At 35.1% G+C, this 20,943-nt stretch overlaps 1 protein-coding gene across 1 annotated transcript in view; it reads right to left on the bottom strand.

The window, feature by feature from the left end:
* The window catches only part of SRP54 (signal recognition particle 54), a 38,658-nt gene that overhangs the window by 10,452 nt on the left and 7,263 nt on the right, over positions 1 to 20,943 (bottom strand). The window contains exons 2-12 of the mRNA XM_011229382.3: positions 18,638 to 18,748; positions 15,222 to 15,313; positions 14,184 to 14,268; positions 11,066 to 11,170; positions 9,688 to 9,754; positions 9,550 to 9,607; positions 5,879 to 6,029; positions 4,385 to 4,533; positions 3,953 to 4,053; positions 3,364 to 3,450; positions 107 to 180 (exon numbers count right to left, since the gene is read on the bottom strand). Coding sequence (XP_011227684.1) covers positions 107 to 180; positions 3,364 to 3,450; positions 3,953 to 4,053; positions 4,385 to 4,533; positions 5,879 to 6,029; positions 9,550 to 9,607; positions 9,688 to 9,754; positions 11,066 to 11,170; positions 14,184 to 14,268; positions 15,222 to 15,313; positions 18,638 to 18,715 — 1,047 coding nt within the window. The 5' untranslated portion in view covers positions 18,716 to 18,748. The remainder of the gene's footprint in view (positions 1 to 106; positions 181 to 3,363; positions 3,451 to 3,952; positions 4,054 to 4,384; positions 4,534 to 5,878; positions 6,030 to 9,549; positions 9,608 to 9,687; positions 9,755 to 11,065; positions 11,171 to 14,183; positions 14,269 to 15,221; positions 15,314 to 18,637; positions 18,749 to 20,943) is intronic.

The raw sequence follows: 20,943 nt of genomic DNA, 5'->3' as shown, positions 1-20,943 counted from the left end.
TTTTTTTTTTACTCAAATAGCAAAAATAATGAAAGCAAATGCATCTATTCTTAAAAATTTTAATGAAAGAAGAAGGTAGAAAAAAGAACTTTTTAGGATAACTAACCAAGATCTGACTGAAGGGGCCCATTTTCATGATATTTTGAAATTGTTCATACATGTCTCGCAACGTAAACTGACCTGAAATACAATATAAATGGTTCAGATATATTAGAGAATGTACATTTCCATTCAATAAACTTAATCTTTTCCTTAGTCATGGGTTCATCTTGAAGCACACTTGCAAAACATCTAATCAATAAACATTCCTGAGCAGTTACTATGGGCAAGATCATAGGATGAATGCAGTAGAAAATATACAGATACACAGACAGATTCTACCCTAGAGAAGCTTACATTCTATCAGAGAAGATGAACAAAAACAAATATACACAAAACTTGAAAACAAGACAGACAAACTCTACCCACTAGGATGACTAAAAAGCCTGACAACACCAAAACTTAAAGAACATGTGGAGCAAGCAGAACTCTCATATGTTGCTGGTGAGAATGTAAAATGGCATCACACTTTAGAAGATTATTTGGCATTTCCTAAACAACTTGGCTGTCCACGGACAGGAAAACAATAGACTATGGATAAAATACTACTCAGCGATAAAAGAACAAGCTACAGGTACATGCAACTAAATGGATGAATGTCAAAAATCTATGCTGAATGAAAGTAGGTAAGAGGGGAGAAGGACATAACTCTAGGATTCCTACAATATGATGTACTTACTGGGAAGAATGAGCAAACTTTCTAGTTAATGGAAATGTTGTTTCCTGATGGATATGGGTTATTATGCATTTATCCTTAGGAACCAAGCATTTTGTTACATGTAAATTAACTTCAATTAACAACAACAACAATCCAGAGTATTTTATATTTATGTCCTAAAGATATACCTGTAAAAGGTATTTGGGTTTAGCCAATCTGAATTTAAGTGGCAGTACAATATTTTAAAGGAGATGTTGGAGCAGGCAGCTAGAAATGCAAAATTAAACAGTGGTAGAAAAAGTTAAGGCTGAAATACATATTTGGCCATTATACAGAAGTGACCATTGAAGCCATGATAGTCTAAGAAATCCACTGTCATGGAACCCAAGTGAAGAGTTTGAAAACAAAAGAAAGATAACACTTAAATATTGGGAACCAAGGAAAAAAAGAAAGGTTACTACTTGGTGACCTCAGAAATGAGTAGAATGCTAATAGCAGAAGCAAAATGCAGACATAAGGCGAGACCTAAGAGTCAAAAAGTAGACTGACTAGGGATATAGTTTAGTGGGCTGGTGGAAGCAGTGGCAAGGCTGTTCAGTATAGAGGGAGGTGGGGAAAAGAACCTGGCAATGAGGGATAGAATCATTCATTCAACAAATATTTATTAAAGATGTAAGTGCCAGAACTGTGCTAGGTACTGTAATAAAAGGTGAGGAACAAAGCTATGAAACTTACCTTCACCCTCAAGCAGGGAAGATAGATATCTAATAATTTTGATGAATAATACAAAAATTACAAGGTGCATGGAAACATAGAGCAGAAGAGTTCTAACTCAGTCCAGGGATCAGGTATAATGTCCCTAAAGAAGGAGAGACTGAAGTATGAGTAGGAGTTAGCCAGCATGGCTGGGGAGAGGACAGTGGAAGTAGGAAGAATAGAGGACACCTGTCTAATAGGCAAAGGCACAGGGTAACAGACAGCAATGTACCTTTGAGAAGCTGAGTGAAATTCAGCATGATTGGCACATGGGAGATTAAGAAGAACAACATCAAAAATGATATGGAAGATGTGGGCTAGATGGTAGAGTCATTTTTTTTTCATCTCTACACCCAATGTGGGGCTCAAATTCACAACTCTGAGATCAAGAGTCGCATCGTCCTCCAACTGAGCCAGCCAGGTGCCCCAATGGTAGAGTCATTTAAAAATATTCTAAGGGCAATGGGAAGCCAATGAAAGACAAGAAAGGCAGTAATGGAATCAAACTTGCATTTTTCAAAGATCATTTGGCTACAATGAAATGATCTATGAAAAATAGATCCAAGGGGAAGAATCCAAGAAACAGAAAGATAATTAAAATTTGAATAAACAATCTAGGCAAGAGAAAAACTTGCATAACTGTAGGAGCTGGAGAGAAGGAATGGAATGAAGATATTTAGGAGGTAGAATTACTAGGACGAGCTGACTGATGGGAAAAGGAATGGGCAGAGCTAGGAAGAAATAAGAGAGTCCATGACAATACCCAAGTGCCACTGGCAATAAGACATTAGCATTCATTGATTATAAAAACAGGGTGAGACATTAGGATGGGAAGATACGGATATGCTGAATTTGAAGTGTCAATGGAATATCCAAGAATGGTCTGGGAAACACTGAGATATCAGTCTGAAGCTCTAGAAAAAAGAAGATGGCCTAGCACTGATCCCTGAAGAACACCAACATTTACAAGAGGAATAAAGGCATTTGTAACTGACAAGGTAAGGGGAAAAGAGCAAAAGGCGGGATAGTATGTGACCATGGAAACTGACGGTAAGATCATTTGAAGAAAAACAGAAATGGTCAATAATAATATATGCTGAAAGCTTCTGATTTTATACGCAACAGCTGATTTAATCTTCACAACTCTACAAAGAAGATATTTAGTACCTTACCTATTTTTTACAGATAAGGAAATTAAGGTTAAGTAATTTGAAAAAGTTATACAGCTAAAAAGAGATCAGATACAAATTCAGGTATGATAAGATTTAAGAAATTGAGCTCTTAACACCAATGTATATTCTCTACAGGAGTGGTCTTTAATGTGGTGTGAAAAAAATGTGTGTGCTTTCATGGAGCACTGGGTGTTACACACAAACAATGAATCATGGAACACTATATCAAAAACTAATGATGTACTGTATGGTGATTAACATAACATAATAAAAAAATTTTTTAAAAATGTGTGTGCTTAATCTCATTCTTTTAAATTTCTTTATATTATATATATAATATATACACATATACACACACACATCATTTATAAGTAAACAGATTAGGAAGAATGTTCCAACTTAACATTTAACCTGTTCTACTTCAAGAAACCCAATGAAAACCTCAATTTTAACCTTAAGGCAATTTGATTACAAGGAAGAAAATAAAAACACTCAATTCTACAATTGTTCACATATCTGAGATTTAAAATTATTTGCATATAAATCATGTAGGAAATAAACATTTGACGAATTGAACTTTAATCACAGATTTATCATTTCAAACAAATTAACAGTAGTTTTATCAAAAAGAAATCATGGGAAGACATCTGAGAGCAAATGCTTTTGCTTCTCATATACCATGTTTCAACTTCTCTATAAGTGCTTCATTGTCATCCAGCTTCAACTCATTGACTTTATCTATCAGTCCTTCAATGTCGCCCATACCTATAAGATCAAAAAAAAGAAAAATTAACAATAGTAGATGCTGCTTTACATTATACAAAATACATGCACACAGATAATACCCCTGTGAGACAGCAGGTCAGATATTCCTACTACACTTTACAGGTGAGAAAACAACCTCAGGAGGTTAAGTGACAAAGCAGGGACTCCAGCCCCAGGTTTTATTCCCAATTCCGTGCTAACTCTATTACCTGGTACAAAAAGTTTTACTACCACTCCCCCCGCTAATACCACAACTACATATTTTTGTACTGTGCTCTCAAACTTTTCCAAAGAACTTTCCATCTAATAGCTCATTCTACCACTCTAACCAGCAGAAGCAGAAAACCATTATCCTTACTTTTTACAGGTGAGGAAGATAAATCATAGAAGCTAATGATTTTCCTGAACTAGTCAAGGAGAGGGTAGGATTAAAATCCTAATCTGTCCTAAATATCCAAGCTATTTCTTGGAGATTTTTCTATACCCCCACCACTGTACATACCAAGAAGCTTGCTGATGAAAGGCTGTGTTTTGAAAGGTTCAAAGTCGTCTATGTGTTCCCCTGTACCAATGAAAATAATTGGACTTTTTGTGGCAGCAACTCTGTAAAGAAAAAGAAAACATGAAATAATCTCAAAAAGGCAAACAAATTTCTAGCAGATTTCAAAGTAATTAGACAAAGTTCAAGTTTCTTTTCACTTGTTAAAACAGAACTATATCAGAAAGACTCCAAAATTCTGATTCTATTTAAACTTCTTTTATAGACCATATTAGGTCCACTACTGGAATATATCTTTTTTCTTTAATTTTTAAAATTTGACTATATATTGGAATATATTTTAAATGATCAATAAGAAAGTTATAAATACACACACACACACACACACACCCATATAAGCCCAAGACGTAGGACAACAGCATCAATGACACTTACGCACTGAGTGCACCACCTCCTTTTGCATGGCCATCAAGTTTTGTCACTATTACGGAGGCCACATCTACTTTATCTTTAAAAGCCTTTGCCTGGGCTTCACAAGCCTGCCCAATGGAGGCATCCATCACATAAACAATGTTATCAGGTTGCTAGAAAATTTAAATAAGAAAGAGATATATTTTTACTGCTCTTAAGTAAATTTCATCATTAGAAGCTATAGAAAAATATTTATTATTATAAATAATTATTCATTAAATCAATAAATATTTATTGAGGGAGTACTATGTATTAGGCACCATTTAGGTCCTGAGACAGATAAACGAGAAAATCCCTGTCCTTGTAAGACTTATATTCTAGTCAGAAGAGACAGATAATCAATGGGCAAGTAAACATTTCAGATGTATGACAATTAAAACGGGATAGAGAATATCGGTTTTGAGGTGTGGGAGACTTCTTTAGGTAGGGAAGCCAGGGGAGGTCTCTCCTGAGGTAACATTTGAGATGAGGCCTGAATAAAGAGGAAAAAAGCTATGCAAAGATCTGGAGGAATCACGTTCTAGGCAAACGAACACTAGAAGTAAGTAAGAGGAAAAAAGTAGAAAAGTATGCACTAAAATCAAAATGAGTAAAACAGGGGAGGTTATTCCCCTTAGCTCTGCTCAACTAGGTCAAAATAATGGCATGGCTAAAAAGAAACTTACTAGCATTAACCATTAGCTAAAGAATTACTGCCAACTCCTCAATGGCAAAACATGGGTTCATGGGCAAAATACATTCTACAGATCATCTAGAAACTCTTTTCCCTAAATTATTGCCATCACAATTTTAAAGAGGCGCTAAATGATCATTAACATTTTTAAATGCTTCATTTTGAAAATCAAAATTCATCTAAAGTAAATGTCCCAATTTAATTTAAATAATTTACAGAAAGAAAATTCAATAGATGGGATGCCTGGGTGGCTCAGTGAATTAAGCATCTGCCTTTGGCTCAGGTTGTGATCCTGGAGTCTCAGGATCAAGCCCCCCCTCAGGGTCCCTGCTTAGCGGGGAGTCTGCTTCTCCCTCTCCCTCTGCCTCTCCCCCTGCTCCTTCTCTCTCTGTCTCTCTCTTTCTCTCTCTCAAATAAATAAATAAAATCTTAAAAAAAAAAATAAGAGACTTCCCTGTAACAGAGGCTGAATAAAGCATTCTTAAAAAAATTTCAATAGATATTAAAGGTTAATTCTAAATTTTTGTTTCTTGTTTTTTCCTATATATACACAGTAAGATGACTGAGAAAGGAAAATTTTTTTGATACTTACTCATGAAAATTTCATATCTAGTGTAGAGAAAATTAAATCCTTACCATACAGATATACACACCGAAAATAGAAATAAATTATTTGGAATCTATCATACATAAAAAAAAAAATTTATATAGATCTTAAACTCAATCAGGGTTGTAATTAAATTAACCAAAGTCCTTACAATGTTGTTAAATTGAAAGTTACTTACTATAGCATTAGCAACTTGAAGCATTTCTTCAAACAAAGAGTCTTCCTGTTTATGGCGGCCACTTGTATCAACAATAATAATTTCAAAATTTTCGTTTTTGAATTTCTCCACTCCTTCAGAGGCAATGATAACAGGATCCATTTCCGTATAGCTATTTAACAAGGACAAATGATTTAACAACAACCATAAAGCACAACTTCCAATTATTAATAATTTGGCAACCACTGGTGTACCTTTAATCTATTCTGAAAAAGTCATAATGATCACAATTTCAATTTAGAAGAAAATCTAATAAATACTAAAAATAGCAAACAAAACAATAAAAAATAAAAATAAAGATAGCAAACCACTCCTAGAGCAGCATAAAGCAATATCCAGTTTCCCAATTACAAAATTCTATGTGATTCTGCTGCATGTCTTATCTGAATGAGTTGTGCTTCCCTCAAATACTTTTTAAATTTTCTTTAATAAATAAATGTTTCACACATGCTTTCCCATTTAACACCCTTTTGTAAGCATTTTATAAAACCATTAAATAATCTTGTAAACCATGACTTTTAGGCTACATAACACTCCATCATATGGCTATACTATCATTTATTAAAGAAATGCCCTATTGTTGGTCATCTGAAGTATTTCCAATTTCTTAGTATTAAAAATAATAGCCAATATAAGGAGTTCATAATGTTGTTTCCTTGAAATTGTTGTGACATATTCCTACAGCTTGAATTTGGATCACATGATCTGTAATTTAGCCTTTGATTTCTTTTTTGTTGATTTTGATGGGCGTTCTCTGGGCCTCCCGGATTTGGATGTCTGTTTCCTTCCCCAGATTAGGAAGTTTTCACATATTATTTCCTCGAATAAATTTTCTGCCCCCTTTTCCCTCACTTCTTCCGGGACTTCTATAACATGAGTGTTATTACATTTAATGGGTAAGCTTTCAGTTTCTAAAAGGAAAATGTCTTTCATAAAAGTTTGATTTCATTCCTAATATAACCACATTCCTAATATAACCACATTTTCACCATCCTCAAAAACCTTTTCAACTTGAAAATCAAGAAATGAGATCACATTTTAATCTGCACTGTTTTCAGAAGTGGCAACTTTTTATACAGATCAATACTGTCAAATGAAAAGACATATGTTAAAAAAAAAGTCTTCCCCCTAAATTAACAACAAAAATTAGGTAGGAAGGCATTTAATAAGATTATCGTGTGAGATTTAAATGAAGAAAATTACTATATTCAAGGGCAAATTTTTAAAGCAAAATGACATAGGAAGTTCTCAAACTGAACAATACAAATATAGTAAATGTGTCAGTTCTCCACTAACTTAATTGGTTTCAATGTAGTTCCAAGCAAAATTTTGGAAGATTTTTCTTTTTGGAACTTAATAAGGAATTTTTAAATTTTTTTTTTAAGATTTTATTTATTTATTTGACAGAGATAGAGACAGCCAGCGAGAGAGGGAACACAAGTAGGGGGAGTGGGAGAGGAAGAAGCAGGCTCATAGCAGAGAAGCCTGACGTGGGGCTCGATCCCATAATGCCAGGATCACGCCCTGAGCCGAAGGCAGACGCTTAACCGCTGTGCTACCCAGGCGCCCCAGGAATTTTTAAATTTAATCTAGGAAAATAAGCAGGTGAGAATAGGCAAGAGAATATTGAAAAAAAAAGAGATCAGCATTACCAGATATTTTTAAATATGCTAAAGATACAATTAAAATATATGAATATACAAAGAAACATGATCACATACAAGCATACAATGGAATTGCAATGATATCATAAAGAAGAATTACCTTAAACAGTATACGGTCTATTCCAGAATTACTACGATCCTGTTTTTTTGTATGTGTTAATGAAGTACAATATATTTACATAGGAAAGTTGCACAAATTATAAACTCAGTGAATTTTCACAAAGCAAACACACCCAGATCAAGAAACAACATAACCAGCACCACACTCCCTCCCAAGAGTACTCACAATCTTGTACTAACATCCCATTTGTAATGAACTCTATAGTGGTCTACTGATAAACAGTAAGATGCACTATTTTAAGTGTTCATTTTGATGAGTTTTGACAAATTTACATATAACCATTATCAAAACAAAGTACAAAGCACTGTAAGACTCCATTTCAATTTAAGATTATCTATCTATCTATATCTGTGTATTCGTTTGTACTGACATTGAAAAAAATCACAGGTGGCCGTGCTAAAAACTGGGAAGTGAAACTGTTAGTGCTTTCACTTCTTTAAAAGTTTTAAGTAATACAGTTTTTTTTTAAAAAAAAATACAGAACAAATGATAATATAACAAACGGTCCTGTATATACCACCCCCTAAAATAGGTGTTAATATGTAAATTTAACAACAGAGATGCAGTTCAAATTCTTCCTCAGTCCCACTTCCTTCAGTCCTCCTAGAGGAAACAATGATCACCAATGCTTTACTCCATACATGTATTAGGTTTCTTAAACTTACATGAGCAAAGGAGAAATTATTTAGTAAATGGTACTGAGAATACTGTTTAGAAATGCTCTGGCTTTGGCCAATAGTTAATTATTCGCTAAATTATTTACAAATTTTGAACTCTAAGGATGCAACTGTTTATTACCCCTTGATATTTTTTACCCCTTGATTTTTAAATCTATATTAGAAACAGTGCTTATCTGAAAAATAAAATTCTTAACATTATTCTTTAATCTGCCTATTAGAAATCATAAAAAAACTAAAAGAAAAAATTTTTAAATAAAGAATATAGGATCAGCCAAAGTTCATTCGCATTTCTGGCCAGCCAAAAAGTGTAAGGCAATGACTAATAAAATGATATCATTCATTAAATTAACTCAAATTGTAGCTTCTTTTAACTTTCTAAGAAACCGTTTATATTAATAATGTTAAGAAAAATGCTATCCCCTGAAACAGTCCTAAATTCCATCTAGACTCGATTCTTTTCATTAATCATTCTAACATGTATAAACTACCTAACTGAACTACTGTACCAAATGAAAGATAGCAATGACGTGGAATCTCTATCTGAGATAATTATAAATTATAAGCTATTTTAGGCTGATCAAACACAAACTTTTAAAAATTATGTACTAAAGAAACGGTATGGAATTCACCAGTGTGTTTAATCAAGGAATGCTTCAGATAGGTCTTAGAAGATTAGGGAAGCAAGTAAGAAAGCATACAAGGCAGGATGATAAGTACAGGCAGGTTATAAACTAAACTATGTCCACTCTGATCTATCAGGCTGGATCAGAAAAGTCGTGTTATAATAATAAATGATAACAATTTATTAATTATACCCCCACTTTGTTCCAGGAAGACTTAAACTTCTAAGTAAATATTAAAATGTGACCAGGTAGATAAAATAAAAACTCAGATAAGATGAGACACATGAGGGGCGTCTGGGTGGCACAGCGGTTAAGCGTCTGCCTTCGGCTCAGGGCGTGATCCCGGTGTTACGGGATGGAGCCCCACATCAGGCTCCTCTGCTATGAGCCTGCTTCTTCCTCTCCCACTCCCCCTGCTTGTGTTCCCTCTCTCGCTGGCTGTCTCTATCTCTGTCTCTGTCACATAAATTAATAAAAAATCTTAAAAAAAAAAAAAAAAGATGAGACACATGAGTGAGTATCAAAATAAAAACCAGAAACCCACCTTCCATAGAATGGAATTCTTGCTTTGGTAGCATTCTGTTTTAGTTGGTCAAAAGCTCCTATAATATAAAGAGTTAATGAGTCCTCAAACTTGAAAATAAAAATTACAGAGAACGGTTTTCAAATTTCAACATATTACCTGCTCTGAATGTGTCTGCACATATTAAACAGGTCTTCCAACCTTTCCTCTGGTAATAATATGCTAACTGGGAAAGGAACATTTAAAAAATACAATATCAATAACTACAAGTTATTATACACATAATTTTTGTTTACTTTGTTATTTACTTAAAGATTAAAGTAAAACTGCTCATATTCTCCTGAAAGTAATATTATTACATTGTTTTAAGTTTTTGTTTGAATGCCAGTTAGTTAATAAATAGCATTACACTAGGTTTCAGGGGTACTGCATAGTGATTCAACACCTCTATACATAACCTGGTGCTCATCACAGCAAGTGCCTTCCTTAATCCCCATCACCTATTTCACCCATCCCCCACCCACCTCCCCTCTGGTAACCATCAGAGTTTGTTCTCATTATATAATTAAGAATCTGTTTCTTGCTTTCTGTCTGTCTCTTTTTCCCCCCACTTTGCTCATTTCATTTCTTAAATTCCACATATAAGTGAAATCATATGGTATTTGTCTTTCTCTTATTTCACTTAGCATAATATTCCATCCATGTCATAGCAAATGGCAAGATTTCATTCTTTTTATGGCTGAGTAATATTGTGTGTATATGTGTGTCACACACAGGCAGAGCCGGACATGAGGCTCAATCTCATGACCCTGAGATCACAACCTGAACAGAAATCCAGAGTTGGACACTCAACTGACTGAGCCACCCAGGCTCCCCTATTATTACATTTTTGAATACAGCAATGTGCTAAAGTGTTTAAATTCTAACTGCCATCCAGTAACTTTCAAAGGATATAAAATGATCAAGGAATACATGACCATAGTGAAAAATGTAATGTTAATTAAGTAAAAACAAACAGTAACATAACTCTCTAAGAAATAATCCTTTTCTCTTTTTTTCTAGACTATAACATAGTTGAGGCTTGTGAAACAAAATCTGGTAACAAACTTGAGGCACTGAATTCCAGAGAAAGAGGTGGTATAATGAATTAAAAATTAGTAGAAGGATATGTAAAATGAAGGTCTAAATCATGTTGCAGGGGACACTGTAAAAAGGGAGCCTTGAACCATGGGAGATAAGGTCAACTTTCCATGTTTTCTTCTCCAAAAATCATATCCTCACTTCCTTAAAGGATAGGAACAGTCTCTTTGGCAAAAGAAACAGCATAGTTATATAAGAGTCCACCATTCTTACAAAAAGCAACCACATGGGAGACTCTGGGATTCTTTCTATCATACAAAAAGCTATTACAAAAACATTATAGATATATTAAGTAACACAAAATTGTAAAGCAAAAATACTAGCCTGGCTTTGACTTAAACAATTGACACAAACATATCTTCTCCATGACTTTTTTCTAAGACTAAGTATAATTTACCTTTGAACATGTTGTCGTTTTACCACTTCCTTGCAATCCAACAAACATGATCACATTCTGTTTTCCTTTAGTGGGTGTCCATGCTTTAACTCCAGGGTCTACAAGCTAGGTACCAAAAATAAAATAAACATAAAATGAGGTTAACATATGCTTACATTCAAAATCCCTCTCTCTACAACTTCTAAATTGTAAAAATAATTTAAAGACATTTTAGTATAAAGGCAACCATATTCCTACCGTTCTAATACAAATTGACTATTTCCCTCTCTGTACACACATGGTAAAATTTAATGAATATAAAACAATGCATTGCAAAGTCATAAGTAAGCCTGTACTCCCAAACCAATTCAGAGAAAGGATCTCAAAACCTCTTTTTCGAACAAGCTGGAGTGTGGACAGTGAGACCAACTTTGAGCCAAAGGAGCAATCTACATCAGCACTGCAGAAATATAAAAATATACGTGCAGGTCGCATATGAATTTTTAAATTGCTAGTAGTGACATTAAACAAAGTAAAAATAAGTGATATTAATTTTAATACTTTATTTAACCCAATATATTAAAATGCTATCACTTCAACACATAACCTATATTTAAAAATTAACGAGATATTTTATATTCCCTTTTTCCATACGAGGTCTTCAAATTGGGCATTTTTTTCATACTTACAGCACATCCCAATGCAGACTAACTACACTACAAGTGCTCGATAACTACGTGGGGCTAGCAGCTGCCAAACGGGACAACACCTATCTTCATGCTCAACTTAATAAATGTTTATGATGAGCAAAGTTACAAATTACATGTGAAAGATTTTCCAGGTCAGTCAGATGTCAAATTCTCCAATGCCAAAGACCTACTGTTCTAGGAAGTTATTATATTTAGAGGGCTGGTAAAAAACAACTGCCAGTTTCATGAGTCAGTGAAACATTAAGGTTCGTATATGGACAGCCCCCAAACTGATAAGCATGAGGCCTTTCTAAAGTTCATTTAAAAAAACAATTCCTTTGCAAGTCAGTTGTTTAAAGCTGGAAGCATGTATCTCCACATGATAATAAAGCCATAATTGCAGTTAATGCCCTAGACCAGAGACCGGCAAACTATGTGTGAATAAGGTTTTTATGGAACATCACCATGCCCACTCATGGACGGCTTTCGTCCTACGACAGCAGAGCGGGGTAGCTGCAACAGAAATCATACAGCCCACGAAGCCTAAACTATCTCGTCCTTAAGACAAAGTCTGCAAAACCCGTGAGATGATATCATAAAGATCACACGGTCCGTATCATACCTGAATTTCAAGGGAAAGCCAGGTGGTAGCAAAGGGAGGAAAAGAGAACACATTTTGTTATCTGTTTTCCAGGCACAGGCCTACTCGTAAGGAAACTTCTGAAATAGGCACAATCTATCTCAAACATAAATCCACCGCCCCCAGATCCTTTCAGAACACTCATGCTACCCTACATTCACCTCCAGTCTCCCTATCTCACAGCAGAAGCACTCAGCTCTCTATGAACCTAAATTTGGAACATATGTGTTTTAGTGACTAATCATTTTATAAATCTAACTTCTATTCCTCCATTCCTCCAACAGCAGGACTTTTCAGTCTCAGGACTCCTTTATAATTACAGTTTTTAAGTTTAGCTGCAATGTAGGATCTGAAACCATACAGACGTCATACTCCATTACATTAAAATCTGTTATTCTATCCTCCATTTTGAATGTATCTTATGCAGGTACATGATTTTATAACATCATGTATCAGTCACTGACATCAAAAAAATTTATTGTATCAATACTGATCTCATCAGAAATATATTAAGATCCTGTCAAACATGTGGTGGAGATACAAGTTTCTAGTTTTCACTGGGAAGCTCCAATTTTATCACTGGCCACAATATTGTTATTTATTTGCCTTAAAGTGACAAGCTCACTTCACCTGAAAATCTTATTCAAGTCTGAATTACCACAGATAATCTGCCTGTTTCTTGACATACAAATGGTATTTTATGAAAGCAGCAGCTAGCGCAGCTTGCAATCAAATAATCACATGTGTGCCTTCCTCAAGACAACCATCAAATTTCAGTATGCAGCAAGAGAGCTTTCTATATACATCTCATTTCATCCCACAAAATCGTACAAAGACATGTAGACTCAAAGGTTAAGATTTAATACAACTAATAACTTCTGCTCCATCATGGGCATTCTTAAGTAAAACAGGCTTTTTTTTCCCCCTGCAAGTGTGTACTAGTAAAGAGTACAATGACTACTAGCATACTTTGCTGCTACTGCCTTGATTACATGCTAGGGAATTTTACCCACCATTGCTTTTGCACTATTAGCGTAAATATCGAACAATGAAAAAGGCAAAAACAGGCAAATAATGTCTTAGTGTTATTATGAAAAGTTTTGACCTTACTTCGACCACTGCTCTAGACCATAAGCTTCTGAGTATAGGGACCAGTCTAATTTATCTCTGCTATCAGCAGCATGACATACTGCCTAGAATAAAGTAGGTAGTCAGTAAATGCTTCTTAACAAAGCAGTTAATGCACCAGAATTGTCTATACATGCCAAACCCTAAAAACAGACTTCTTCACTCACCCTGCACTGACCTCAGGGGCTAGATGAAAAGCAAACTGGAAATGCCAAATAAATTTCACTAATTGCTCATAATCTAGTCAAGAGTCGGGATATTTGGTCTTTTCAAAGGGAATTCTGGACACAATGAACAGTTCAGAAAAGAGTGACTTTCCGTACAAAAGGAGGACCTTCAATAGGCAACACCTGATATTAAAGAGGATAAACTCAAGAGAAGCCCTTCCATCAATTAATCTGTAATGAAGTTTTAGTTTTTGTAACCTGACTTTGGGAATTTTTACGGGAAATGTACTGGCCTTTCTTATCTATACTCAGAACTTTGTATTCAGAAGTGTCTATAACAAAAACAGGCCCCTTTAGAAAAGTTAATAATCCTTCAATTAATATTTTTAATAGAAATGAATATTCTACAAAAACGTAGAAAGTATTCTGAAACAGTATTCCTGTTTGTAGTGCTAATGTATTTTTACCCACTGGAGTCTACGGAGAATCATAGCACAGTCCTGATATACTTTTACCTTCACAAGTTCTTTAAATACAGCGTGCTGAATCATTTTTCTTTTGTTAAGACCAGATGCCATCTCTTCAAGATCAATAGCAGACCTTCATGATGATGGTTTTTGTGGGTAGGAGAGAGAAAAGCCAGTTAAGACACTTTGAAAAAAAGTTTCTGCTCCAAAGAATGTAAAAATATTCAATTATTCACATTAATAGTCTTCTGATTAGCATGCATATAATTACTACAGATTCATAAGTCTATATCATAAAGAATTTACCATGAAACATTAGATACAAGACCTTGGTTAGTTTTTCAAGGTTTTCTTTTGAAAGTCTAAATATTAATTTGTCCTCTCTCACTGCAAAGTATAAACTTTATTTTTACAGCATATATATTTTATGCATCTTTACAAACAGCAGAAAATAGGATTGCTTTCTCTAGTTCTAAATGTTTAAGTGCCAGGAGTTCTACATTTATTACCCAGTCTAACAATATGAAAAGGAGAAATGGCCTGAACATTACAAGGGCTAGGACTCAAGCAGTTAATTGAGGTGCCTGTATTATTCTATGTGCCCTGCCCCAGTCAGCGCCTCTCCCAAAGAACACAATAACTGAGACGACACACATTACTCCTTCATTCAAATATGGACAGAAAAACCAAAAGGAGAACAAGAACGAATACAATTCTCCAATAATGAAGGAGGCTGATTAATGTCATCTTAAGCCTGAAGAGGATAAAATGGCACCGCTTTTCTATGAAGATTGTTAAAAGGCTTTTATATTAAAATACTATACTGTGTATGATTGAATCCATCCAAATAAAGGAGTAGTAAAATGGAAAGAAGTCCATAATTAAATGAAAGCCACATGTAGTTTATTCTTTGAAACATCATTATGGAAACACATATAAACGCAGTCTTGCAACATCTGAGTTCTGTTCTTTTCAAATGCTGTACAGCAGAAATATTTCATGATATAGCAGACTTTTCTAGTTAGCTCCTCATCCCAGTAAACTAAATTTAGTTTGCCTGCTTTTTACCTGATTAATTTAACTTACTTCACATTTTCTCTTAGTTGCTTCACTAGTTTAATATTAACATCTGCTTCCAATAATGCTGTACATACTTCTTTTAGCATAGCATTTAACACCTGTAAATAAATAAATACATAAGAATTTAACACTCCCAGCGTGTCATTTCAATCGTATAAAAACAATGGCTGATCAGTCATCATATACTCCCATAGCTTAATAAAAACAATACTACACTGTTACAGAAAAAAAAGTTTGTCAATCAGCGGTAATCTTATCAAACGTCTAATCATTTTGTCAAAATAAGACATTCCATTNTGGCTGATCAGTCATCATATACTCCCATAGCTTAATAAAAACAATACTACACTGTTACAGAAAAAAAAAGTTTGTCAATCAGCGGTAATCTTATCAAACGTCTAATCATTTTGTCAAAATAAGACATTCCATTTAGTTTTATTCAACCAAGTATTAATGATTACAATTTTATTCCTACATTAAAGTAACAATAGTAAAGACAATATGCAAGCCGAAAAAAGTTACTACACAATCAATGTTGCCATTGAACGCCTTCTGTGGCTGATACACAGCACTTTATATTCACAATATCTGCTTAATTGGACTACCAGGAAGAAAATGTAACAGAAGAAAATGACCAGGTCTGATCTAGCAGTCTCACTATTTCTACTCAGAGCAGAGGAACAAAGTCGAAAAGAAAACTACCCTCCATTAGTAACTCACTATCATCACATATTGGCTGAGTTACAAGATGCTGTGGTTAAAAGGTCATAAACTATAAAGTCTTAAAAAAGGATGCGGCTTTTGTTGCTCATGTAAGTCAGTCTTTATACACTAAACTGTAAGCTCCATGAGGGCAAGGCTGTCTGTTTTGTCACTGCTGTATCCCTTGGGCCAGGAAAACATCTGCAAAAATGTAGGCCCTGGGGCACCTGGCTGGCTCAGTCAGTTATAGCATGTGACTCCTGATCTTGGGGTTATGAGTTCAAGCCCCACACTGCATGTAGAGAGTACTCAAAAATAAAATCTTTTTTTTAAAAGATTTTATTTATTTATTTGGGAGAGAGAGTGCCCTCGCGCACACAAGCGGGGGAGGGGCTGAGGGAGAGGGAGAAACAGACTCCCTGATGAGCAGGGAGCCTGACGTGGGGCTCAATCCCGATCCTGGGACTCAGGGATCATGACCTGAGCTGAAGGCAGATGCTTAACAAATTAAGCCACCCAGGCACCCCCAAAATAAAATATTAAAAAAAAAAATAGGCCCGGAATATTTCTTGAATAATTCCCATCTTCAACTCACTTCACACATCCTACAGAGGCTTATCAGATCTATTTCTCATTAAAGGAGTCTGATAAAAATGGAACTGATCTTTCATTAGAGGGATTTCTTCTTGTTAATTCCCTAACAGCACAGTACTAGGAACAGAGAAGTTGCCAATTCAAGCAACAGCTGTTACTCTACTTCCCCCCAAACTCTTCTCCCTGGTTTTTTTTTTTTTTTCCTACTTTTATAAACATAAACAGCATAAGGGTTACACAACAGAGAAAACTGTTTGGAAGGCTGTTGTTTTATTTATTCTGAATTCCAAAGACTACACAATGGTTTAAGTTATGATTTATCATTTAATAGTAATTATTAGAAAAAGCCCTGGATGAGGAATTAGAAAAAAGATACTAATCCTGGCTCTTTAGATAAATAAACACGTGGAACTGACTTTCTGTTGCTATTAACTGAGAGGCTGGACTAGCTGAACTCAAAGATGGTCCCAAAATTATTTAATTCCATTAGCTTATTAAAGTATTGATAGCAAATTCTGCATTAGATTTTTTTTTNCTACTTTTATAAACATAAACAGCATAAGGGTTACACAACAGAGAAAACTGTTTGGAAGGCTGTTGTTTTATTTATTCTGAATTCCAAAGACTACACAATGGTTTAAGTTATGATTTATCATTTAATAGTAATTATTAGAAAAAGCCCTGGATGAGGAATTAGAAAAAAGATACTAATCCTGGCTCTTTAGATAAATAAACATGTGGAACTGACTTTCTGTTGCTATTAACTGAGAGGCTGGACTAGCTGAACTCAAAGATGGTCCCAAAATTATTTAATTCCATTAGCTTATTAAAGTATTGATAGCAAATTCTGCATTAGATTTTTTTTTCACTACAGAACTCCTGAATCACTGTATTGTACACCTGAAACTGATATAGCACTATATGTTAACTACATTGGAATAAAAAAAATTTTTTTTAAGTTCAAAAAACGAATTTTTTTTCAAACCTCCAAGTTAGAAAGCACTTTTTTTTCCTTAGAGAGAGAGGAGAGAGAGAAGGGTGGAGGGACAACGGGAGAGAGAGAATCCCAAGCAGGCCCTGTGCCCAGCATGGAGCCTAACTTGGGGCTCGATCTCAGGAACTCAGCATCATGACCTGAGCTGAAATCAAGAGTCAGATGCTTAACTGACTGAGCCACCCAGGTGCCCCTAGAAAGTACTTTTCATCTATTATTTTGTTTGATCCTTGAAACTATCTTGTAAGGTAAATACTGTTTTCTCATTTTATACATTAAGGAATCTGAAGTTGACTTGCCTAAATTTCTATCACAAGCTACTAAGTGGGTTGCTAAACAAAGTCTTCTAAAACCAAATTCAGTACTCGCCCACTGGTACCATAAAATATAAAGTATACTAATGGACTCTCATCTTCTTCAATTGACAAATCATTAAGATACAAAATATGGGGGCAAAAAATGACAAAAAGAACTTTTTTTTTTTTTTTTTTTTTTTTGGGGGGCAGCAAAGGTTTATTGAGCAATAGCAAAGTGATAGTACAAAGCTCCCGAGGAGGCAGGGGACCCGAGAGGGTTGCCTGAGAAAGAAATATTTTAAACTTAAAACAAGAAAGCGAGGAGGAAGAGTATTTCAGATACCATATTTCAGAGTCAGCTTACAAAGTCTAAAAAACAAAACAACAACAACAAAAAAAACTGAGTGAGGATTTCAGAGAAAATCAAAGGGGACAACATGAAAATACTAGCCTTTTATGTGAATGCTAAATAAAAGTGAAGGAGAAAAAGGTGAGAGGCGCACATGCCTACCCAAGAAGAGAGAAGCAGGACACTGAAGTTTTGGGCCTATGTCTCCAGATCTAAGTCATTTTCAAAACATAAAATGTATGTCATTTTTACATGTTAGTTAAGATTTGGGGGTTTTTTTGTTTCCTTTTTTATAATTCTTTATAGAAAGTTAAACAGTAAGATGGCCAACTCAATAAAAAACACCATCTAGTGTATCCAGTTTTGTTTTTATCTATGGTTATTAAATCTACATCAAAACAAACAGAAACATAGCGATTACTAATAATTCATCTCCCTGATGCTAGTAATGATGTGCAATCATATATATTTCACACATTTTACATACCTCTTCATTGATGATGGTGGCATTGCTCAATGAGCGTAACGCTGATGTTATTTTTCTTCCAAGGTCTGCTAGTACCATCTTGAAGGCTTTAAGATGTGATTACAAGAAAATCTAAGAAGGAAAAACATTAAATAAAAACATTTGAAAAATAATTAATACCCGTTCCCATAACTGAAGACTTCTAAAGAAGACTATTTAAGTTCAAATTAAAGTACTTTACTGTTTAGATACTGTAACTTCAACTTCTATAGCCTCCACCTGCAGCCTCAATATAGGTATGCCCAATAGCTAAAGCTACCCCCTGATTATGATGCTTTATGTCTGAATACCTAATTGGAATATTCTATACAAATCGGCAAGTTTAACATATCAGATGATATGCTTTGAGGAAATAACATGATCTCAAATCTGGACATACATGTGATTATGGACTTTTTGGGCATACATGTGAATATGAATAAGAGAAAGAAAAAGGTGAAATCTTCACCCAGAAATACTGTCTAATTTGTCAGATAAAAGGACTCTGTAAACTATTTTGATTCATGCTCTAAGCCAAAGGGAAAAAAAAGTTGTAATAAGACACTTCACTTTTCACACACTTACATTAGCTTGTCTTATTCTTCTAACAACCAAGGAAAGGGGTGTATCACTAATTTTCCTATTTTAAAGCTATCCTTGAGTCCCCAACTCTAAAACAAGATAACCTCAAAAGCCCTTTCCAGCTCTAAAATGTTACGGTTTTACGAAGCATACAGATGCACGTACCACACACACACACACACACACACACACACACATCCTTGTACCATGCAAGGACTCATGGGCGCTAAGCAAGCAAATATGACAGGCAGTCCCTGGCCTCAAGTTGCTTATCTACTAACTGGCAAGACAAGGCACATGAATGTGCAGCAAAATACATACAAAGAGAATTCCTTTTGCCGGACTGCCTTCAAACTGGGACATTCAGCTTTTTCCTACCTTCAGCTCTAACAAAACATCAGCTCTTCCTGGGTCTCAAGCCTGTCAGCCTTCGATATGGAACTACATCACTCACTCAGCTCCCCTGGGTCTCCAACTTGCCAAGCTGCAGGATCTTGGGACTTGTCCGCCGCCTCCATGATCACCTGAGCCAATTCCTCATAATAAATTTCTTTTTGGGGCACCTGGGTGGCACAGCGGTTAAGTGTCTGCCTTTGGCTCAGGGCGTGATCCCGGCGTTATGGGATCGAGCCCCATATCAGGCTCTTCTGCTATGAGCCTGCTTCTTCCTCTCCCACTCCCCCTGCTTGTGTTCCCTCTCTCGCTGGCTGTCTCTATCTCTGTCAAATAAATAAATAAAATCTTTAAAAATAAATAAATAAATAAATTTCTTTTTATATGTGTGTGTGTGTGTATATATATATATATGTATATATATATATATACACACACACACACCCCCTATTGTTCTGTTTCTGTGGAGACCCTTGACTAATACCAGTAAAGTATTAGTTCAAAGCTAGCAATAAAACTTTATGATCAACTGCCAATGATTATTCCTGTAGAAATTCAAAGGAAGAAAAAACAAGTAGATAGAACAAGCTTTACAGAGAAGTTTGAATATGAATTTGATCCTGAAATATGCGTAGAACGTGGATAGGTAGAGAAGAAGACAAAAAAGGAATTGGAAGATGATGATATGGCACGAGCAGAAACGGAGACATAGAAAAGCTTCGGACATACTATACATTACATTTGCATTATGTGTGGACTTAGAGACTATTAAGCGTGTATTATTTGGGAGACAGCAAATAAAATATTCTAGTCAGAACAGCAGGCTAATTAAAAGGAAACACAAGTTGTAAAGAGCTCTGAAACCAAGTTAAGAAGTATCAATTGTCTGGTAGAAGCAAAATCGGCAGAAAAGCTCAGTGTTCAAAACAACGATTTTAGTAACTCTTCCAAGTAAACTAATCTAATTTAGTCAACCAAAATAATCTAGACTAGATTCCAATAAAGAGAGTATACAGGAAATTAAAAATAGGAGAAACAGAAGGACACAATTGCTGACTTTCAAGAGAAAGAGGAGATGAGGGGAGTCAAAAGAAGCAAGAAAGAAAATGCACTCAAGGACCTATCACACCAAAGAGATGTTAGGTTGAGCTCTAAATTAAACCCTACACTTCCACTCAGGTTAAGACTAGGTAATTTAGAACCTAAAAAATTACCAGCAACATTTGATGGAATTGAAAAACAAGAAAAAAAATGCGCTTACCATAAACTGTACCGTTACATGGCTATTTCACCTGAGAGACCAGCTACTTCAC

This window comes from Ailuropoda melanoleuca, chromosome 20, assembly GCF_002007445.2.
Source record: "Ailuropoda melanoleuca isolate Jingjing chromosome 20, ASM200744v2, whole genome shotgun sequence".
NCBI classification, from domain to species: domain Eukaryota; kingdom Metazoa; phylum Chordata; class Mammalia; order Carnivora; family Ursidae; genus Ailuropoda; species Ailuropoda melanoleuca.
Note: the sequence above shows the minus strand (reverse complement) of the source record. Positions and strands in the feature narration are given on the sequence as shown.